Here is a 17,595-nt window from a genome sequence, read left to right as displayed (position 1 = left end):
AAGAACAAACAACAAATAAAGCTAATCTTTGTTCTTTAAACACTGGCCTTGCCAACGATGCTCACATCCCTGTGTGTGCATTAACATTTCGTAAGTAGTCCAAAGTACTTCACTTTCCTGCTCCTGTTCACACTCAAGTGATGATTGGTATCTGGCGCTGATCAAGCTGGTTAAATTGGCATCAACATGGCAGTGGTGGCCATGAAACTGGGTGAAAAAAGTTACAGATTGGTAATATGTAGACTGGAGGATTCAAAGTTCCATCTGGTGAACTACCCAAACCAGGTTTATGCATTGGTCAGCATATACTTCTGTTTAATGGGAGTGAAAATTCAGATCCCTTCATCTACTTAGGACCATACCTGCCATTCTAGGTCAAAACTTAATGTGGAGTAGTTCTTAATATCATGTCCTTGACCAGAAAGAATGAGACAAAAGTAGAGGAATATTATACAAGAGCTTTTTGGGACTCTGGAGGGAAACTTTTTTGAGAAGTTACTTTGCACTCTAACCACCTTTCCAGGAAGTATATTTCCCATACCTCCAGAGTGTTGCTTGCTCTGGAACAGAACACTTCTTAAAGCAAGCATCTTGCCAGACTGACTTATGTGAATATTGGGCCCTAAAATGGTTCTGGTCGCTTTTTACATTGTTTAAGTAATAGAGCAATTTATGCCATCTGAAATAACTATCCTCCAATGACCAGCTGTCCATCAATCAATGAACCTGTTAGACAATTCCCTCCATTGAATGGGCACTAACAGTTATAATTTATCTCTATGAGTGAAAGTTATGTGAAGAGAAGACATAGTCAACTAGGCTGCTGATGACCGATATCCAAGCACACCTGTTGTGGAAATGAGGAAGCGAGAGCTCTGGGCTTCAAGAGAAATGGGGCAAGTAGTGTCAAAGAAAAAGTTGCTTCTTGTTCTTTAACTTCACCACACCAAGAAGTGTGCGTGACAACTTGAATCTTGAAACGGTGCATGTTCTTTTTTCCTTCTTAAAATATAAGAGCAAATCTTCCCATCATGAATGACTGAAGAAATTAAATCAAAACACTTTCGAGTTTAAAAGAAGAGAGGTGATCTTAGTGAAATATTTAAGATCTCGACTGGGCATAATACAATCTGTTGAGGTGTTTCTGTGGAGGTTAGATCATTAAGGTCATAAAAAGAGAAAGTAGACAATTTTCAGGAAGGATCGGGGAATTGACAGCTACAGAGCTGGCAGAAGGGGAACTGGGGACTGGGGAAGGCATGATCATATTGAGGAACCAAATGAAAGCTTGAGAAGCCAAATACCTCAATCATGTTCCAGTTTCCTGATGTTCTTATGTTCTTCCAGTTATTTACAAAGAGACACGGTGATGGTATCCAATGCTTAAAGATCTAAACTCCTCCTTCACTTTAAACATGTAGTTGTTTACCAACCTTCCTCTGTGCTGTTAGTAACTGGTTTCATGACATCATGATGCTCTATTAATGAGAAAACCTTGTCCCCTCTGACAATTATTGATAATCCAAACTTAGATTCTTAAAGCTGCCAAAAACCAAACTTTAGTGAGTGAAGGTGCCAGGCCAAGGTAGAATTACAGACATAATCTTATCCTCTTTCATTGGATGCAGAAACCAAGGGACCGGGGGAACGTTATTCTGCATCACGTCCGTAATCCTCTTCCCTCGTTAAATCTGATTTGATGCCCAAGCGTGTGATTGTTTCAGTTTTCAGAGCCAGAATTGGGCTTATTACCACTGACATGCACATGTCATGAAATTGTAAACTCAAGAGATTCTACGAACACAAGAATTTCTGGAATTTAACTGCATCACTAACAGTGGCTCTGTTGTATGGCAGGAGGTGGCGTCGGACTTTGAAGATGCCAAGTACCAGTTTGCAGAGCCACGTTTATCCATTTATGGGCGGTCGCCAGATGAGTGGTCAAAGTTGGCATCGTGGTTTATCAAACACAGGGTCTACTCTTCTCACATGAAGTGGATGATTCAGATCCCCAGAATCTAGTATGTTGGAAGTTGCATTGACTATGTGTCTCTGAGAGATCTGTTGGATTCACTGGATTGATCCTTATATGAATGGGCTGCCTGTATGTGAAAACTTAAGGTTGTTATAGCCAGGGTTGGTAATGGGGTCAAGCTCCCACTACCTATTAAATGCTCCCAACGGTGTGCGCCTCAAATAGCCTCTGACAACCAAATCCAGCTCCTGGACTTCACATAAAAGTTGCTGGTGAACGCAGCAGGCCCGGCAGCATCTTTAGGAAGAGGTACAGTTGACGTTTCGGGCTGAGACCCTTCGTCAGGACTAACTGAAAGAAGAGCTAGTAAGAGATTTGAAAGTGGGAGGGGAAGGGGGAGACTCCCACTTTCGGATCTCCCCCTCCCCCTCCCACTTTTAAATCTCTTACTAGGCCTTAGTACCAGTCGGTTTGGGCAGTTGGGGCTCATCAGCCATGGTTGGCTGCTCATCTAGGAGAAGAAAATCTCTGATCTCAAACTTCAGCTGTCTTGCGGCTGTATCTACTCCTGGGGAAGGCTTTGGGAGTAAACACCAAGGAGAAATCTGGAGCTGGAGTCCCTAAGGTAGCCCTATGTTGAGTTCAATACTGACCGGCAACTCCTGCGATGTTGCTGGAGCCAGAATGTATCGGTCCCTCCCATTCCTTTGGGTTCATCAGATGAGTGGAGTGGGGGAGCTTGCTACATGGGCAACAGTTTGCTCCCCATATCATACTGCCCAGGCTTGCATATCTAGAGAGCTAGGACACAATATCCATGGTCGACCCAGACTGAAGGAGGCCTCTCATGTGTAAAGAAGTGTGAAAAAGATTAAAGGGTCACGGGCATAGTGAGGTAAAGTAATAATTCTGATTAGAGAGACTGGTTCACAACTGAACTTGCTCCTTGTTTCACTATTAGGTTTTGATGGCGTGTCAGGTTTGAATACTGAGTTCTCAGAGCATGTACAATACAATCCAAAGTCAGCTGCAACTATTCCACCAAACCTCACTGTACTTTGAATGCAATGCTGTGGAGGGAGAAAGGTGCAATGGATCAAAAGAATATTTTTGCAATAAGTGAGATGGGATAAGCAACCTAATAATCTGGGAAGAATGAACACAGAAAATTAGGAAGATAAGGATTCGCTACTGGGGTTAAGAAAATATAATTCTCATGATCGTTGTCATACAACATAGAAACAACTCTTTGGCCTATGGTGTCAATACCATCCGTTAAGCACGTGCTTCTGAAATTCTGAACCAATTCCACAGTATTTTCCCATATTACCATTAACTCCCCCAGGTTCCATCTGCATATTGGGAACAATTTACAATATCTGCAAGCACGTAGAGTCATATAGTACAGCACAGAAACTGGTCCTTCAGCCCATCTAGCCTGTGTAAAACCATTTAAACTCCCTACTCCCATTGACCTGCATTCAGATCATAGTCCCCCATATCCTTTCCGTCCATGTCTTTGTGGATGCGAACTCTCTGTCAAGGGAAGAAGCACTGGGGACAGAATTATGGGCACAAGCAAGCAATAGCACCTCGTTGGCTGACATGATAGCTGATAAATCCTATCTTGTGCCACAATTGCGTACACCATTTAACTCGATTTCATTGACAGAAAAATTTTGTAAAGAGTTCTTTAAGCCTGTATGGGGCACTAGAGAGCATGGGCTCCAAGGTTTTTAGAGCTCCTGAATTGATTAATTGTTGTTCATTAACAGTCATTAATTGGTTAGAGTTCCTTGTGTTTTTCTTGAGCGACTCACTCTTTATAATGTGGTTTCCTGGTGCCTTCTGTTTAAGCTTGCTAAGTTTATTTTGATTGGCTCAGGGATTCCGTGTTAGTTGTATTATTTAAGAGGATACCTGATTAGTGCCAGTCACGGGGTCCTTGTTTTGAGAATATTACTTCTTGTAGTATTGCTCGGCCAAGTCACCAATGTTCTTTTGAAATTATTATGAATAAATTCTCATTGCCATCTCTACATCATGTCTTTCCTTCATACTTCGGTTCTGATATTGCCAGCAAATGTTGTGACAAATTGACCATAAAATTTAGGTGTGGATGGAAGAGGCTAGCTGTGAGCAATTTACAAATGACCCACCCTCATGGGGCTACTGGCTTTCCTGAATGCTCTCTAACAGTTGAAATTAGTCAGTGTTTAGATATTCTCACATTTCTGTCACTTGCTCTTCTACTTCTAGTTTCTGATTTTTTTTCCATATGTTTTTAAGTGATATTTTCAGGGCTCAAAATGTCATCCCACACTTTGGAAAAATGCTTGAAAACATCTTCCTGCCGATCTTTGAAGCCACAGTGAATCCTCAGAGTAACATCAAGCTCAGCATTTTCCTCAAACACGTGAGTAAAGATGTCAGGTGCTCTTCAGTAGGGCCCACCTCACCATCCCGTGGGCTCTGTGATGTCAGTATTCATGGGGAGGGGTCATTAGCTTCAAATGGTTGATAGCAAGCTCTCAGTGGAAGCAAACGTCAAAGAAGTAAAAGTGGTTGCCAGTTCCTTATGACCGAAAACATATGAGTGCACAAAATCAAAATTGCCTTTGATCCTATAATATAATAACACTAAAATTGTGTAGCATTTCCAGATGCTGGTTCTCACTTCTGGTGGCTGAAACAGAGTGTATATTACAACAGTTAAAATATCTATACCGTCCTTCGTGGGCCATCTTTCCTTCATGTGTTGTCAATGATCTCGAGGCATCTTAAGAACTCAAGAGTTTTCCTCATGTCTTGAACAACAAAGGTCAGAGTAAATGTATTATCAAATGACATGTATACAACCCGGAGATTCATTTTCTTGTGGGCATACCCAATAAAATCTTCAAATTGAATTAGATAAAATCACAGAATTATTCCAAGGAAGGACTGTGTTTTGCCCATAAGTCTATGTTGGCTGCCAGCCAGCTTAACAAAATCCCATCACTCCCAACTTTTTTTTCCCATTGCCATAAAGATTCTTCTCCATTAAGTATCAATCTAATTCCTTTTGAAGGCAATGGTTAATTACACTGTGAAGACATACTTTTCTCACATAATCATTTTATATTTTTCCAGAATTGTAAATCTCTGCCTTCTAGTTCTTGAACTAATGCAGATAGAAACAGATTCCCTCTGTTTACCCTATGTAGAACAGTCACCATCTTGTGTGCCTCCACCAACCCACCTTTCTACATTAAACAGAGACAACCTTCAAAAAATACTTGGTTGGCCATTAAGGTGATGAGATTGTGAAGACATGTAAGGGTATCAGACTTAAAAATAATTGAAAGAATTGAAGTGTGTTGAAGGGAAAAGAATAGTGAGGGCTAGTGACTAGTACCTAGGGATGTGGATTATTCTAATGTGGGTACAGGGAGCCACAAACTAAAATAGAGACATGGAAGGAAGCAGCAAGTCAGAGGAACTTCACTGATGATGTTATACGTGCACCCAGTGCTGTAATAGAAAATTGGAGTTACTGCTAGATAATAATTTTATTCTGTAATCAGGACCTAGTCTGTTACTTAATTAAGTCTTGCTGTAGCCACCATTCTGTTATCAAAACGTAGTTTTACTAGTAATCTCATCAACAGGGAATACAGTACAAGTTGTATCGAACACATACTCAGGTAGACAGACTTTGGCCAGTCTCCTGGTGCACACTAGTTTTTAATAACTTGCCTGTTATTTTGAACACCAACTCTGTGTGATTAAGTCCTCTGTAAATACAAGTCTTTATTGCAACATCAGCCTTTGTGATCAATAACAGCTTCAGGTTGGTTGGTAAGCTTCCTTTTCTCTTTCCTTCATTGACCCAGATCACTGCCTTTGACAGCGTGGATGATGAGTCCAAACATAGTGGTCATATGTTCTCCACAAAGAGTCCAAAACCTGAGGAATGGAACATCCCAAAGAACCCTTCGTACACCTACTACCTCTGCTATATGTATATTAACATCCTGGTCCTAAACAACCTGCGGAGGTAAAGCCCTTTAATCAGTCATGCGGGGCAGGGTGGGGTCATAGAATTTGTTCTTATATTATCAGATGTACAGAAAATTCTGATCTCTCATGTTGCTGAAATCTTATTGTCTTCTTTTGCCTTTACTCAAAGCCCATCCCATATGACCATATAACAATTACAGCACGGAAACAGGCCAGTTCGGCCCTTCTAGTCCGTGCCGAACTCTTATTCTCTCCTAGTCCCACCGACCTGCACTCAGCCCATAACCCTCCCTTCCTTTCCTGTCCATATATCTATCCAATTTAACTTTAAGCGACAACATAGAACCTGCCTCAGCCACTTCTGCTGGAAGCTCATTCCACACAACTACCACTCTCTGAGTAAAGAAGTTTCCCCTCATGTTACCCCTAAACTTTTGTCCTTCACTGGCTGAGCCTGTCTGCTGCTGAACACCTCATCCGTGACTTTTTCCCAGTGGAATCTATGGCTCCACTGCTCTCTGGATGACGTCACTTTCTACACCTTGGTAATCAGTGCACATTAAAAACTACCAATCATATTGTAATCCACAGCAAGCGCTATTCACTGTCTTCCGGTGCTTATTCATTTACAACTCTGGATTAGGCGATATCTCAGTTACATTGTTGTCATCATGGAAATCAATACACTGCACAGAATCATCCCACTAATATCACCCCTGGCTTTACAGTCTGTAAAGATCTCAGCACTCTTCCAACCCTGGTCCCATAGTCATTGTCTCTGGAGATCTGCCCACAACACAGAGGCATCTCTCCCTTCCACTGTTATCACCCCTTGCTTTGCAGTCTGTGAAGATCTCTGCACTCTTCCAATTCTGGTCCCTTATTCAATATGGTTATATCTGGCTTAAACTCTGCAAATCCATCCTCATCCACTCTGCCTCCCTAGCTGCCCTCCATGACATTGCTCTCTAATGTCTCTGACTTTGTCCTAGCCTTTAATCAATGTATTTTCTTTGCCCTCAGTTTCAAATATTACATGATAAAAGTTGGAGGAGAAGTCATTGGAACAGTTTATTACCTTAATGGGGAAATGTGAATATCTCTGTTGTTGAATCCACACTCATAACAGAGAGATTGATCCTTATTTGCTTGAACAAACTCCAGAACTGTGATAGTCGCAGAAACGGCAAACGTTAGCTTTAGGATGTAGGATTTCTTCATTTATTCAATTACAACTGGTTTAGGGTAGAAGATTTAACTGTTTAATGTGGAGGTGGCTGCATTTAGTGTTTCTGGGGGAATGTGGAAGTGATTAAGGGTAAAATTTGATAGAAAATTACCATCCAGGAAGCTAAGCTCCAAACTGTACCATGAGATGGAGGAACATCTTTTCTGAAAGGTCTTCCAGTTTGAAAACTAAATCAGAATCAGGTTTACTGTCACTGATGTATGTTATAAAATTTGTTGCCTTATGACAGTGGTACAGTGCAAGGCATAAGAATTATTATTGGCTATAAAAATAATAAATAAATAATGCAAAAGATGAAAAATAAGGTAATGTTCAGAAATCTAATAGCAGAGGGGAATAGGTTGTTCCTAAAATGTTGAGTGGGTGTCTCCAGGCTCCTGTACCTCTTCCTCAGTGGCAGTAATGGGAAGAGAACATGTCCCAAATGGTGAGAGTCCTCCATGATGAAGCCCCATTCTAGAGGCATCACCTTTTGGAGATGTCCTGAATGTGGGGAGATTGTACTTGTGATGGAGCTGGCTGAGTTAAAGCTGGTTTGGTTTGTCATGACAAAGCAAGACCTTGCATCTGGACTCTGACATATTGCACACTCTGGGTCAATTCTCTGAACAGATTATGCACTGAGTGCTACATTCTGCAGGCTGCTTTCCTTTGTGCAAACGTTCAATAATTTTGAACTGCTCTTGAGGATGGCGTGATTAAAATGACTGGGTAATCTTGAGTACTTTGAAACTAGTGGACTTTCTTTGGCTTCCTTTCAGAGAACGAGGGCTAAACACCTTCATGTTTCGGCCTCACTGTGGTGAGGCAGGAGCTGTGACACACCTCCTGGCAGCATTCATGACTGCTGATAACATCTCACATGGACTTAACCTAAAAAAGGTTTGTATCAGAGAGAAGGGGGATTGGGAGGGAGAAAGATGAGTCCCATCAAGAACATCTTCGGCTGAAGGAAACATTCATTCATGCAAGGGTCTCCATTCATATGTCTGTTGAATCGGGAGTAAGTTCGGCTGGGAATAGCCCAAGCAGACTCTCAGCCTGGAAAGATGTAGATTAGTGGAGATGGTGCTATGGCTTGGAATTCCTGAATCCCTGGCCCAGGTTAATGGAAGATTGGAGACCAAATCTGAGAATGTGCGCAGATCTGTAGAAGCCTTATGTTCGCCAACAGTGGTCTCTTAAGCAGAACTCCCAGATGGGTGCCCCATTGAACATTTCCGTTAGGGTGAACAACGGGTCCTCCTGCCAATTGGTAACTAGCAGGGATCCCAGCTCGGTGATCCAGCAGAGATGGGGTAGGAGTTCCTAGCTATGAAAACAGAGTGGGTATACCAAAAAATGTATCACATGAGGGAGAGAGAGATACAGGGACAGAGAGAGAGAGAGAGAGACAGAGAGACAGAAAGGTAGAGAGACAGAGATGCTCAATATAAAATAGCAAGGCAAGAGAAGATTTGATGAAAGAGAAAAGAGAATCTGGAATATTAAACCAGATTTAAAACTGAATAGCAGTGAAGCTATGAAAAAAAGAAACAAAAATTAAATTAATAATAAACCTGACTGATTTAACCATCAAGTGTAGAGTATTCAGAAACGCAAACACGAGGAATTCTGCAGATGCTGGAAATTCAAGCAACACACATCAAAGTTGCTGTGTATCAAAGCATCCAAGTGTGGAATATTATCAATTTTTAGACTGATACTGTACTCTGTATACAACTGTGTCCTTAAGCAAAGCTGTGAAGTTGAAAGGTTCCTCAATGAATTAGTATCTGCCCTGTGGGCATGTTTCAGTGAGTGGTTCAAATGTTGCTCCTCCATTTCTCTTGCTTTCTCTTGGGAAGGCCAGAAGTCAGTTTGTAAGTCAGATGAACACACTCCAACACAAGGAGGCACTGATGAGGTAGTCACACACCAGGTGGGGCCCGAAACTGTGAAGCTTGTGTTTAGGAATGCTTTTTATCTTTCAGAGTCCAGTGCTGCAGTACTTGTACTTCCTGGCTCAGATCCCCATCGCCATGTCTCCTCTCAGCAACAATAGCCTCTTCCTGGAGTACGCCAAAAATCCACTACCTGAGTATCAGAAGAAAGGCCTGATGATCTCACTGTCTACTGATGATCCCATGCAGTTCCACTACACCAAGGTTAGAACAACTTAGGTCACTCAGCCAGTAAACCTGGAACCAGCCCAATGTCTTACTGAAGGAAAGCAATGCATCCTTAAGACTAATTAGGACAAAACATTGCACACTATCCAATGTGGCATATACAGGCCTTGATTTGTGCTAAAATGGTTGCTTTTACCTAGGGAACCAATGACTACCACTCCCTATAACAGCAAGGACTTTTTATTTCTAAAGCACCTTTCAGGGCTTCAGAATGAACCAAATTGCATTAAGGAAGCTGAGGTTCTTCTAAGGCAGGGATTCCCAACATGGGGACCATGGACACCTCGGTTAATGGCATAAAAAAGTTTGAGAGCCCTTGTTCTAAGGCAGTATCTGTGTTTGTAAGTTGGCAAATTGTATAGTGCACAACAAGGCTTAGCAAATTGGTATTTTATTGATACTTTTTGAGAGATCAAGAATAGTCGGGATGTGACCTCCCTTGATCCTCCTCAAGTACTGCTGTGGAATTTGATATCTAATCTAAAGCAGACTGAAGCGGACCTGGGTAAACATTATTGCTGACATATATCATGTAATTTGACGTGTTGTGGCAGCAGCGCAGTGCAAGACCTAAAATTATTTTAAGTTTTGAATAATAAATTAATAAATAAATAGCGCAAAAAGGGGAATAGGTTAGTTCATGGACTGCTGGGAAATCCGATGGCAGAAGGGAAGAAACTGTTCCCAAAATGTGAGTGTGGGTTCTTGAGGATCCTGTACCTCCTTCTTGATGGTGATAATGAGAAGAGGGAATGTCCCGGACAGTGCAATTCCTTATTAATGGATGCCGACTTCGTGGGGCACTTCCCCTGGAAGATGTCCTCGCTGGTGGGGAGGCTTCTGCCTGTGATGAAGCTGCCAGAGTCTTCAACCATCTGCAGCCTCATTTGATTCTCTGCTCAGTGGAGGCTCCATACCAGCCGTGAAACAACCATCAGAATACTCACCACCACAGATCTATAGAAATTTGTAAGGGTGATATACCAAACCTCTTCAAATTCTTAACGAAGCAGAGGCACTGGCATGCCTTCTTTGTGATGGTATTAATGTTGTCATGAGCCCTGTATTTGTTAATTGTTACATTACTTAGAGTCGTTTAGCACTTCTGCTTTCTGTTTAATCTTGTCAAGTTTATTTTGACTGGCACGGATTGTCAGCCTACTGTGATTATTTAAAGTGGACTCCTGATTAGTGCTGATCACAGGGTCCTTGTTTGTGTGTTTGCACAATGATCCGTCTCATGGTGTTGCTCGGTCACAACATCCATGTTCAGTTGGAACTCATGATTTAACTCCTGTTTCTGTTTATGCATGTGAGTCTGCTGTTCCTCCACACCTGGGTTCAGTCATTTGTCAGCCCAAACTGTGACAAACTTGTTGAGCCCAAGATAAATCCTCTGAGACGTTGGTGCTCAGGAACTTAAAGCTGCTCACCCTTTCCCAGGTGTCTGGACTTGATAAGCTGAAGGGCTTGTTTCTGTGCTGTATGATATTATCATCTATGATTTCTATGATCATTAGTCCATCCAATAGTTTCCAATCCAGTAATGTAACCATACAACACTATTCTTCTGTGCTTCAATATTACTGTGTATGGCATAACATGCCTAACCTGTTTTTCATTGTGTCTCACACGGACAGGAGCCACTGATGGAAGAATATGCCATTGCCGCTCAGGTCTTCAAGCTGACTACTTGTGATATGTGTGAAATAGCACGTAACAGCGTCCTACAGAGTGGCCTCTCCAAGGAGGTAAACGGTCCACTCGGGGGTATCTAAACCTCTATCTGGGAGCTTTCCGACACAAAGGCAGCTGAAAGGCAGGCAGGGGCAACTCTTTTTGCAGAGACAGGTGAAGTGCTGTGGAGACTAGATCACTGGAGGTATTTAAAGTGAAGATAGGTTTTCTTTTTAAGATTGGAATATGGATGACAGGAGTTGAGACCTGGGGCAGATCATATTCAATGGTTGGTCAGGTTTGGTATTGATTTTAAGTACAGAGTGAAGCTTTTGTTCGGAATGCCACCAAGACAGCTCATTCCATACATGAGCACATATAGGTGGCATAAAGGAAAATAGAATTCATAATAGAGTGCTACAGTTACAAGTCAACTCTTCAGCAGTTGGTGACCGGACCAGACTCGTGCATCCCACCATACTTCTGTGATTTAGCCAACTTCTCCTGGCCTAGCTCCTTTAGGTTTGACTACACCTCTCGCAGGGGAAGGCTGTGTTTGTAATCAACACTGTACACCAACATGCACCAGAAAACACAAGACAAATGCAATGTTAGCATTCACTTCCAGAGGACTAGAGCACAAAGGCAAGGATTTATTTCTGTGGTTTTATGAGGGGTTGGTTATACAATGTTTGGAATATTGTGAATACCTTTGGACCCTGTTTCTACGGAAAGAAGTGCTGGCCCTGGAGAGGGTCCATAGGAGATTCAGAAGAACAACCTGGAGAATGAAAGGCAAGATATATGAGGAGCATATGATCGCTCTGGGCCCATACTCAGTGGAGTTCAGAAGGATGGTGGAGGGGGGAATCTCATTGAAACCTGCTAGGAACTGAAAGGCCTGGATGTGTAGAGGATGTTTCCATTAGTAGGAAGTCTAGAATCTAAGGGCATAACCTCAGGATAAAGAGACATCCCTATAGAACTGAGATAGGGAGGAACTGAGTCAGCTAGAGGGGGTGAATCTGTGGAATTCAGTGCTACCCTGGGCTGTTGAAATCAAATCATTGGGTGTATTTGAGGCAGCGAATAATAGGTTCCTGATTGGTAAGGGGGTTAGGGGTAACAGAGTGAAGACGGGAGAATGCAGTTGAGGAAAAATAAGTCAGCCGTGACTGAATGGCAGACCAGACTCAGTCAGACGAATTCTACTCTATATCTTACGGTTTCATGTATATGCTACCATTTAATTTTATCTTCTAGGAGAAAATCTGCTTTCTCGGACCAAATTACCTCAAAGAAGGCCCAGAAGGCAATAACATCCAGAAGACGAATGTAGCTCAGATACGGATGGCCTATCGCTACGAAACACTCTGCTATGAACTTAACCTGATCAGAGAAGGACTTCAGGGTCTGGAGTAAAAGGACTGCCACTGAGCCAGCAACGTAAATTAGTCTGCTGGGGGTCAGGATACATTTTCTTGTAGTTCTAGTTGCTCATGTCTGAAGCGACAATCCTGTCCCTTAGGGGAAATTACCAGTGATTGCAGTGAAGTGTTACACAAACCCATGGCAGGCTGATGTTTAGCCTTTCAATGACAATAGATGTGTAATGGGAAGGAAGAAATTCTGCTGCCCACCAATTCTCAGCTTCAACCACAGCCAGAGAATACTTCAGCTTCCATTCAGTTGAATGTTTCTGCATGTTTCTGTCGTGTAATTGTTGGACAGGAAGTGAAATGGAGGATTTAGTCTATTTTCTTTTGTCCATTTTTTAAAAGGGTTGTTACAAGAAAAAGTGCCAGCAAGGGCTTGGAATTCCCTACCGTCTTGTGTGCTGTTTCTTTCCTATCAACTTCCGTTCTCCTTGGACGGTCCCTCAGTATGACTTGATTCCAATCCGATCACTAGTCATGATGCCAGTGATCGGTACATTGGCTTATTAGTGTTATGTAATGAGGTACAGTGAAAAGCTTTGTGTTGTATGCTATTCATGCAGATCTTCCCAACACATCAGCTCATTGAGGTCGTACAAGGGAAAACAATAACAGAGTGAAGATCAGAGTGTTACTGTTACTGAGAAAGTGCAGCGCAGGCAGATCGTTGGAAGCAAGAGCTAAGACAAGATCGACCATGAGGTCTACGGTCCACCTTATCTTACTGGGGAACTATTCAATAGTCTTGTAGAAACTGTCCTTGATCCTGGTGGTGTCCCTGTGTTCGAATCGTCTCGCTCTCCCTTTTGCTCCATGCTGCCGGAGTCCTGGGTCTTGAGCAACGTTTAATCAATGCAATTTGTGGATTGGACTCTGCAGCTCACGTTGTGATGTGTTTCCCTTCCTTTGCCTGTGCTCCTAAATGGTGCCCGTGACTTATCTATTCGCTTCTTCCTGGGCTGTCCCACAGGGTCAAGGGGATGGTAGTGTATCCTTGGGCATGATGGTGGCACAGTGGTTAGCACAACGCTTTACTGTACAGGCGACCTGGGTTCAATTCCCACCACTGCCTGCAAGGAGCTTTACGTTCTCCCTGTGACTGCATGGGTTTCCTCCGGGTGCTCTGGTTTCCTCCCACAGTCCAAAGGCACACTGGTCGGTAGGTTAATTGGTTATTGTAAATTGTCCTGTGATTAGGCTCGGGTTAAGTTGGGGATTGCTGGGTGGTGTGGCTTGAAAGGCCAGAAGGGCCTATTCTGTGATGTATCTCAATAAATAAACACAAATAACAAAGAATAATTTGCTTCCGTTTCAATTCTATAACTTTGGAGATGGTTGATTAGATCAATGAAGGAACCACAGACTCTAATATATCTGGTGTAGGAGACATTTAATGTAAGAGGTGATACATGCCTTGCACTATGTTGTGCTCTGTGTGCTCCCAAAAGTAATAACTCATCATTCACCGTGCCATCTGGAATTCTCCTTCCACATTTTGATTGATCAAGAAACATGATTTTCCATGTGGTGTGGGAATGCTTCAATGTGGCAAGGCACTTTTCCATCCTTGAGTCACTTCTTCTGTCCTCTTGAGTATCTCTGGTGTGGCAGACCTGAAGTCTAGCTACTCAGTGACGTGACCTGCCCTTTGGACTGGAGGACACTTGGGCCTGGACCAGGGTAATGACGCAGATTCATGGAGGCTTTGGCAGAGAAATTGCCAGTCAGAGTCCGAGTTGAGTTTATTGTCATGCACACAAGCACATACATGTACAGGTGCAATAGAAAAACTTACTTGCATCAGCATCACAGGAACATAGCATCATACAAACAGAATTCACAGGAAAAACATAAATTACTCACCATTTTACATACATACCCGGAACAGCAGAGTACAAGAAAAGGCTCTTCGGCCCACAGTGTTGTGCCAAATCAACTGAAAGGTAAATCAAATCCCCCCTCCCGTAAACACTAATCCTTCCTATCCATACAATGTCCATATCCCTCCATCTTCCTCATATTTCTGTGCCTGTCCAAGTCTCTCTTAAAAGCCTCTTGTGAATTTGCCTCTACCACCACACCAGGCAGCACATTCCAGGCATCCACCACTCCCTCAAGTGAAAGACTCACCCTGTACGTCCCCTTTGAACCTTCCCCCTCTCACCTTCAATGCATGGCCTCTGATATTAGACATTTCCACCCAGGAAACCAGATTCTCCTTGTCTGCTCTATCATTCTTTTCATAATCTTACCTTTCTCTATCAAGAAAGAAAACAGTTAGAAAAAAAAGTACACTAAGTAGAAAGTGTACAAAGTGGTCATAATTTTGCTAAAGTGTAGTGAATAGAATAGTGCCGGTTGGTTCAGGGACCGAAGGCTTGAATGGTAATATCTCACCAACATTTGTAACACATCGCTCGGCCATTGCTTTCAAGCAATAATTTCCTCATTCTTACTTTCCTTCTTTGTGTGTCATTCAGGAAAAGTGACTCACTCTTGGCCGTGCTGTCAAAAGCTGCGTGATCATTCACACTGAGCTTTGCACACTAGCATTAACTGATGTCAGTGGGAGGAGTGAGAGTTTAAAGTGTCAGCTACAACTAGTTCAGTGTTCCTGGGTTAGGAAGAATAGGTCTGTTTTATATTAGACAGGCATGTGCACCAACTGAGATCAAGTAAGGCTTAGCTGGTTCAGGTCATGGAGGCTTGAGACTACAACATAAAACCTCCTTAAATTGGTTTTGCTCTCCTCATGATAATCTCTGGCTGTGACGGAACCTGTACAGGAGAATGGGAACAGGCATGTGAACTGTATGACCTGTGTCCAGATTCAGGGAAAGGATGAGTGCTGTGGACAACAAACAAATGATTGGTTACATCTCAAAGTTCAAAGGAAATTTATTAATAAGATACATGTATGTCACCATATACACCCTTGGCATTCTTGCAGGCATTCATAATATATACAAGCAACACAGTACGATCAATGAAAGACCATATCCAATAACAGGGGTCCCCAACCTTTTTTGCACCACGGACCAGTTTAATATTGACAATATTCTTGCAGACCGGCCAACTGGGTGGGAGGTACTCGAGTAGGGTTGCCAACTTTCTCACTCCCAAATAAGGGACAAAAGTAGCATCAAATACAGGGCACTTGTGTTTACCCCGGGAAAGACTACCATGACCGTGAAGCCTTACGCGGGCACCTGTGTGTTCATGCGTGACGTGCGCATAAGTGATGTGCGCATGTGTGTACGTGCTGATTTTTTCTACAAATCAGTTTTGGCTTAATCTTCCCGATTCTGTTCAGTGAAACTACACTGTACATACATTATTTCTGCTATATATAGGCTGTGTATTTATCATATCATTCCTGCTTTTATTATATCTTAGTATTATTTTAGGTTTTATGTGTTATTTGGTATGATTTGGTAGGTTATTTTTTGGGTCTGGGAACACCCAAAAAATTTTCCCATATAAATTAGTGGTAATTGCTTCTTTGCTTTACGCCATTTCGGCACGAACAGTTTGATAGGAAGGCTCTACCTTAGCGGGGGAAATACGGGACAAGGGCGGTCCCGTATGGGACAAACCAATTTAGCCCAATATGTAGGATGTCCTGGCTAATACGGGACAGTTGGCAACCCTATGTTCAAGCTCAACAGTGCGTAACAGGGAATGAGGAAAGGTGCAGCTGACTCATATCGTTTCCTCACGGCCCGGTAGCACATGCTCTGCAGCCCGGTGGTTGGGGACCGCTGTCCAATAGGACAGACGAACAACCAGTGTGGAAAAGACAGCAAACTGTGCAAATACAAAAAGAAATTTAAAAAAATAAACAAGCAATAAATATCGAGAACATGAGATAAAAAGTCCCTGAAAGTGAGTCCATAGGTTGTGGGAACAGTCCAGCGATGGGACGAGTAAAATTGAGTGAAGTTATCACCTCTCTTCAAGAGCCTGATGGTTGAGGAGTAATAACTGATCCTGAGCCTGGTGTTGTGGATCCTGAGGCTCCTGTACCTCTTGCCTAGTGGCAGCAGCGATAAGAGAGCATGACCTGGATATTGAGGGTCCTTAATGATGGATATTGCTTTCCTGTGACAGCTTGCTTAATGGTGGAGAGGGCTTTATTCATGATGGACTCGGACGTATCCATTACTTTTTATAGGATTTTCTGTTTCCATACCAGGTTGTGATGCAGCAAGTCAATATACTCTCCACTATACATCTATAGAAGTTTGTCAAAGTTTCAGATGACATCCTGACCCTTCGCGAAGTTCTGAGAAAGTAAAGACGCTGCCGTGCCTGCTTTCTAATGGCAGGTACATCCTGGACCCAGGTCAGAACCTCAGAAATGTTAACACCGAGGAATTTAAAGTTACTGACCCTCTCCATCTCCAATCCCCCCCGATGAGAACTGTCTCATGGACCTCTGGATTCTTCCTCCTGAAGTCAGTAATCAGCTCCTTGCTCTTGCTGATATTGAGTGAGATGTTCTTGTTGTGGGTACTACTCTGCCAGATTTTCAGTCTCTTTCCTGTATGCTGATTCGTAACCACCTTTGATTCATCCTACAACAGTGGTGTCATCAGCAAACTTAAATACGGCATTGGAGCTGTGCTTAGCCTTACAGTCATAACTGTAAAATGAGTAGAGCAGGGGGATAAGCACACAGTCTTGTGGTACACCTGTGCCGATGGAGATCATGGAGGAGACGTTGTTGCCAATCCGAACTGACTGGAATTTGTAAGTGAGGAAATTGAGTGTCCAGTTGCACAAGGAGGTATTGAGGCCTAGGTCTTGAAGCTTATTGATTAGTTTTGAGGGGCTGATAGTATTGAATGCCGAGCTGTAGTCGATGAGGAGCACCCTGATGTATACATCTTCACTGTCCAGATGTTCCAATATTGAGTGAAGAATCAATGAGATGGTGTCTGCTGTTGACCCGTTGTAATGGTGGGCAGATTGGAGGGGATCCAAATCACTTCTCAAGCAGGCATTGGTATGTTTCTTCACCAGCCTCTGAAAACACTTCACCATCATTGATGTAAGTGCTGTGGGACGTGGCAGGGTGTACTA

The 17,595-nt window shown here is 42.8% G+C and overlaps 1 protein-coding gene across 3 annotated transcripts in view; it reads left to right on the top strand.

The window, feature by feature from the left end:
* ampd1 (adenosine monophosphate deaminase 1 (isoform M)) overlaps positions 1–13,785 on the top strand; it is a 259,415-nt gene extending 245,630 nt beyond the window's left edge. For all 3 annotated transcript variants that reach the window (XM_072253361.1, XM_072253360.1, XM_072253359.1), the window contains 7 exons: positions 1,858–2,021; positions 4,265–4,391; positions 5,851–6,014; positions 7,988–8,108; positions 9,200–9,373; positions 11,038–11,148; positions 12,338–13,785. In XM_072253361.1, coding sequence (XP_072109462.1) covers positions 1,858–2,021; positions 4,265–4,391; positions 5,851–6,014; positions 7,988–8,108; positions 9,200–9,373; positions 11,038–11,148; positions 12,338–12,496 — 1,020 coding nt within the window. In that variant the 3' untranslated portion in view covers positions 12,497–13,785. The remainder of the gene's footprint in view (positions 1–1,857; positions 2,022–4,264; positions 4,392–5,850; positions 6,015–7,987; positions 8,109–9,199; positions 9,374–11,037; positions 11,149–12,337) is intronic.
* Positions 13,786–17,595: the final 3,810 nt, after the last annotated feature.

Source organism: Mobula birostris, chromosome 3 (genome assembly GCF_030028105.1).
Source record: "Mobula birostris isolate sMobBir1 chromosome 3, sMobBir1.hap1, whole genome shotgun sequence".
NCBI lineage: Eukaryota > Metazoa > Chordata > Chondrichthyes > Myliobatiformes > Myliobatidae > Mobula > Mobula birostris.
This window is presented reverse-complemented; position numbering and strand designations above follow the sequence as displayed.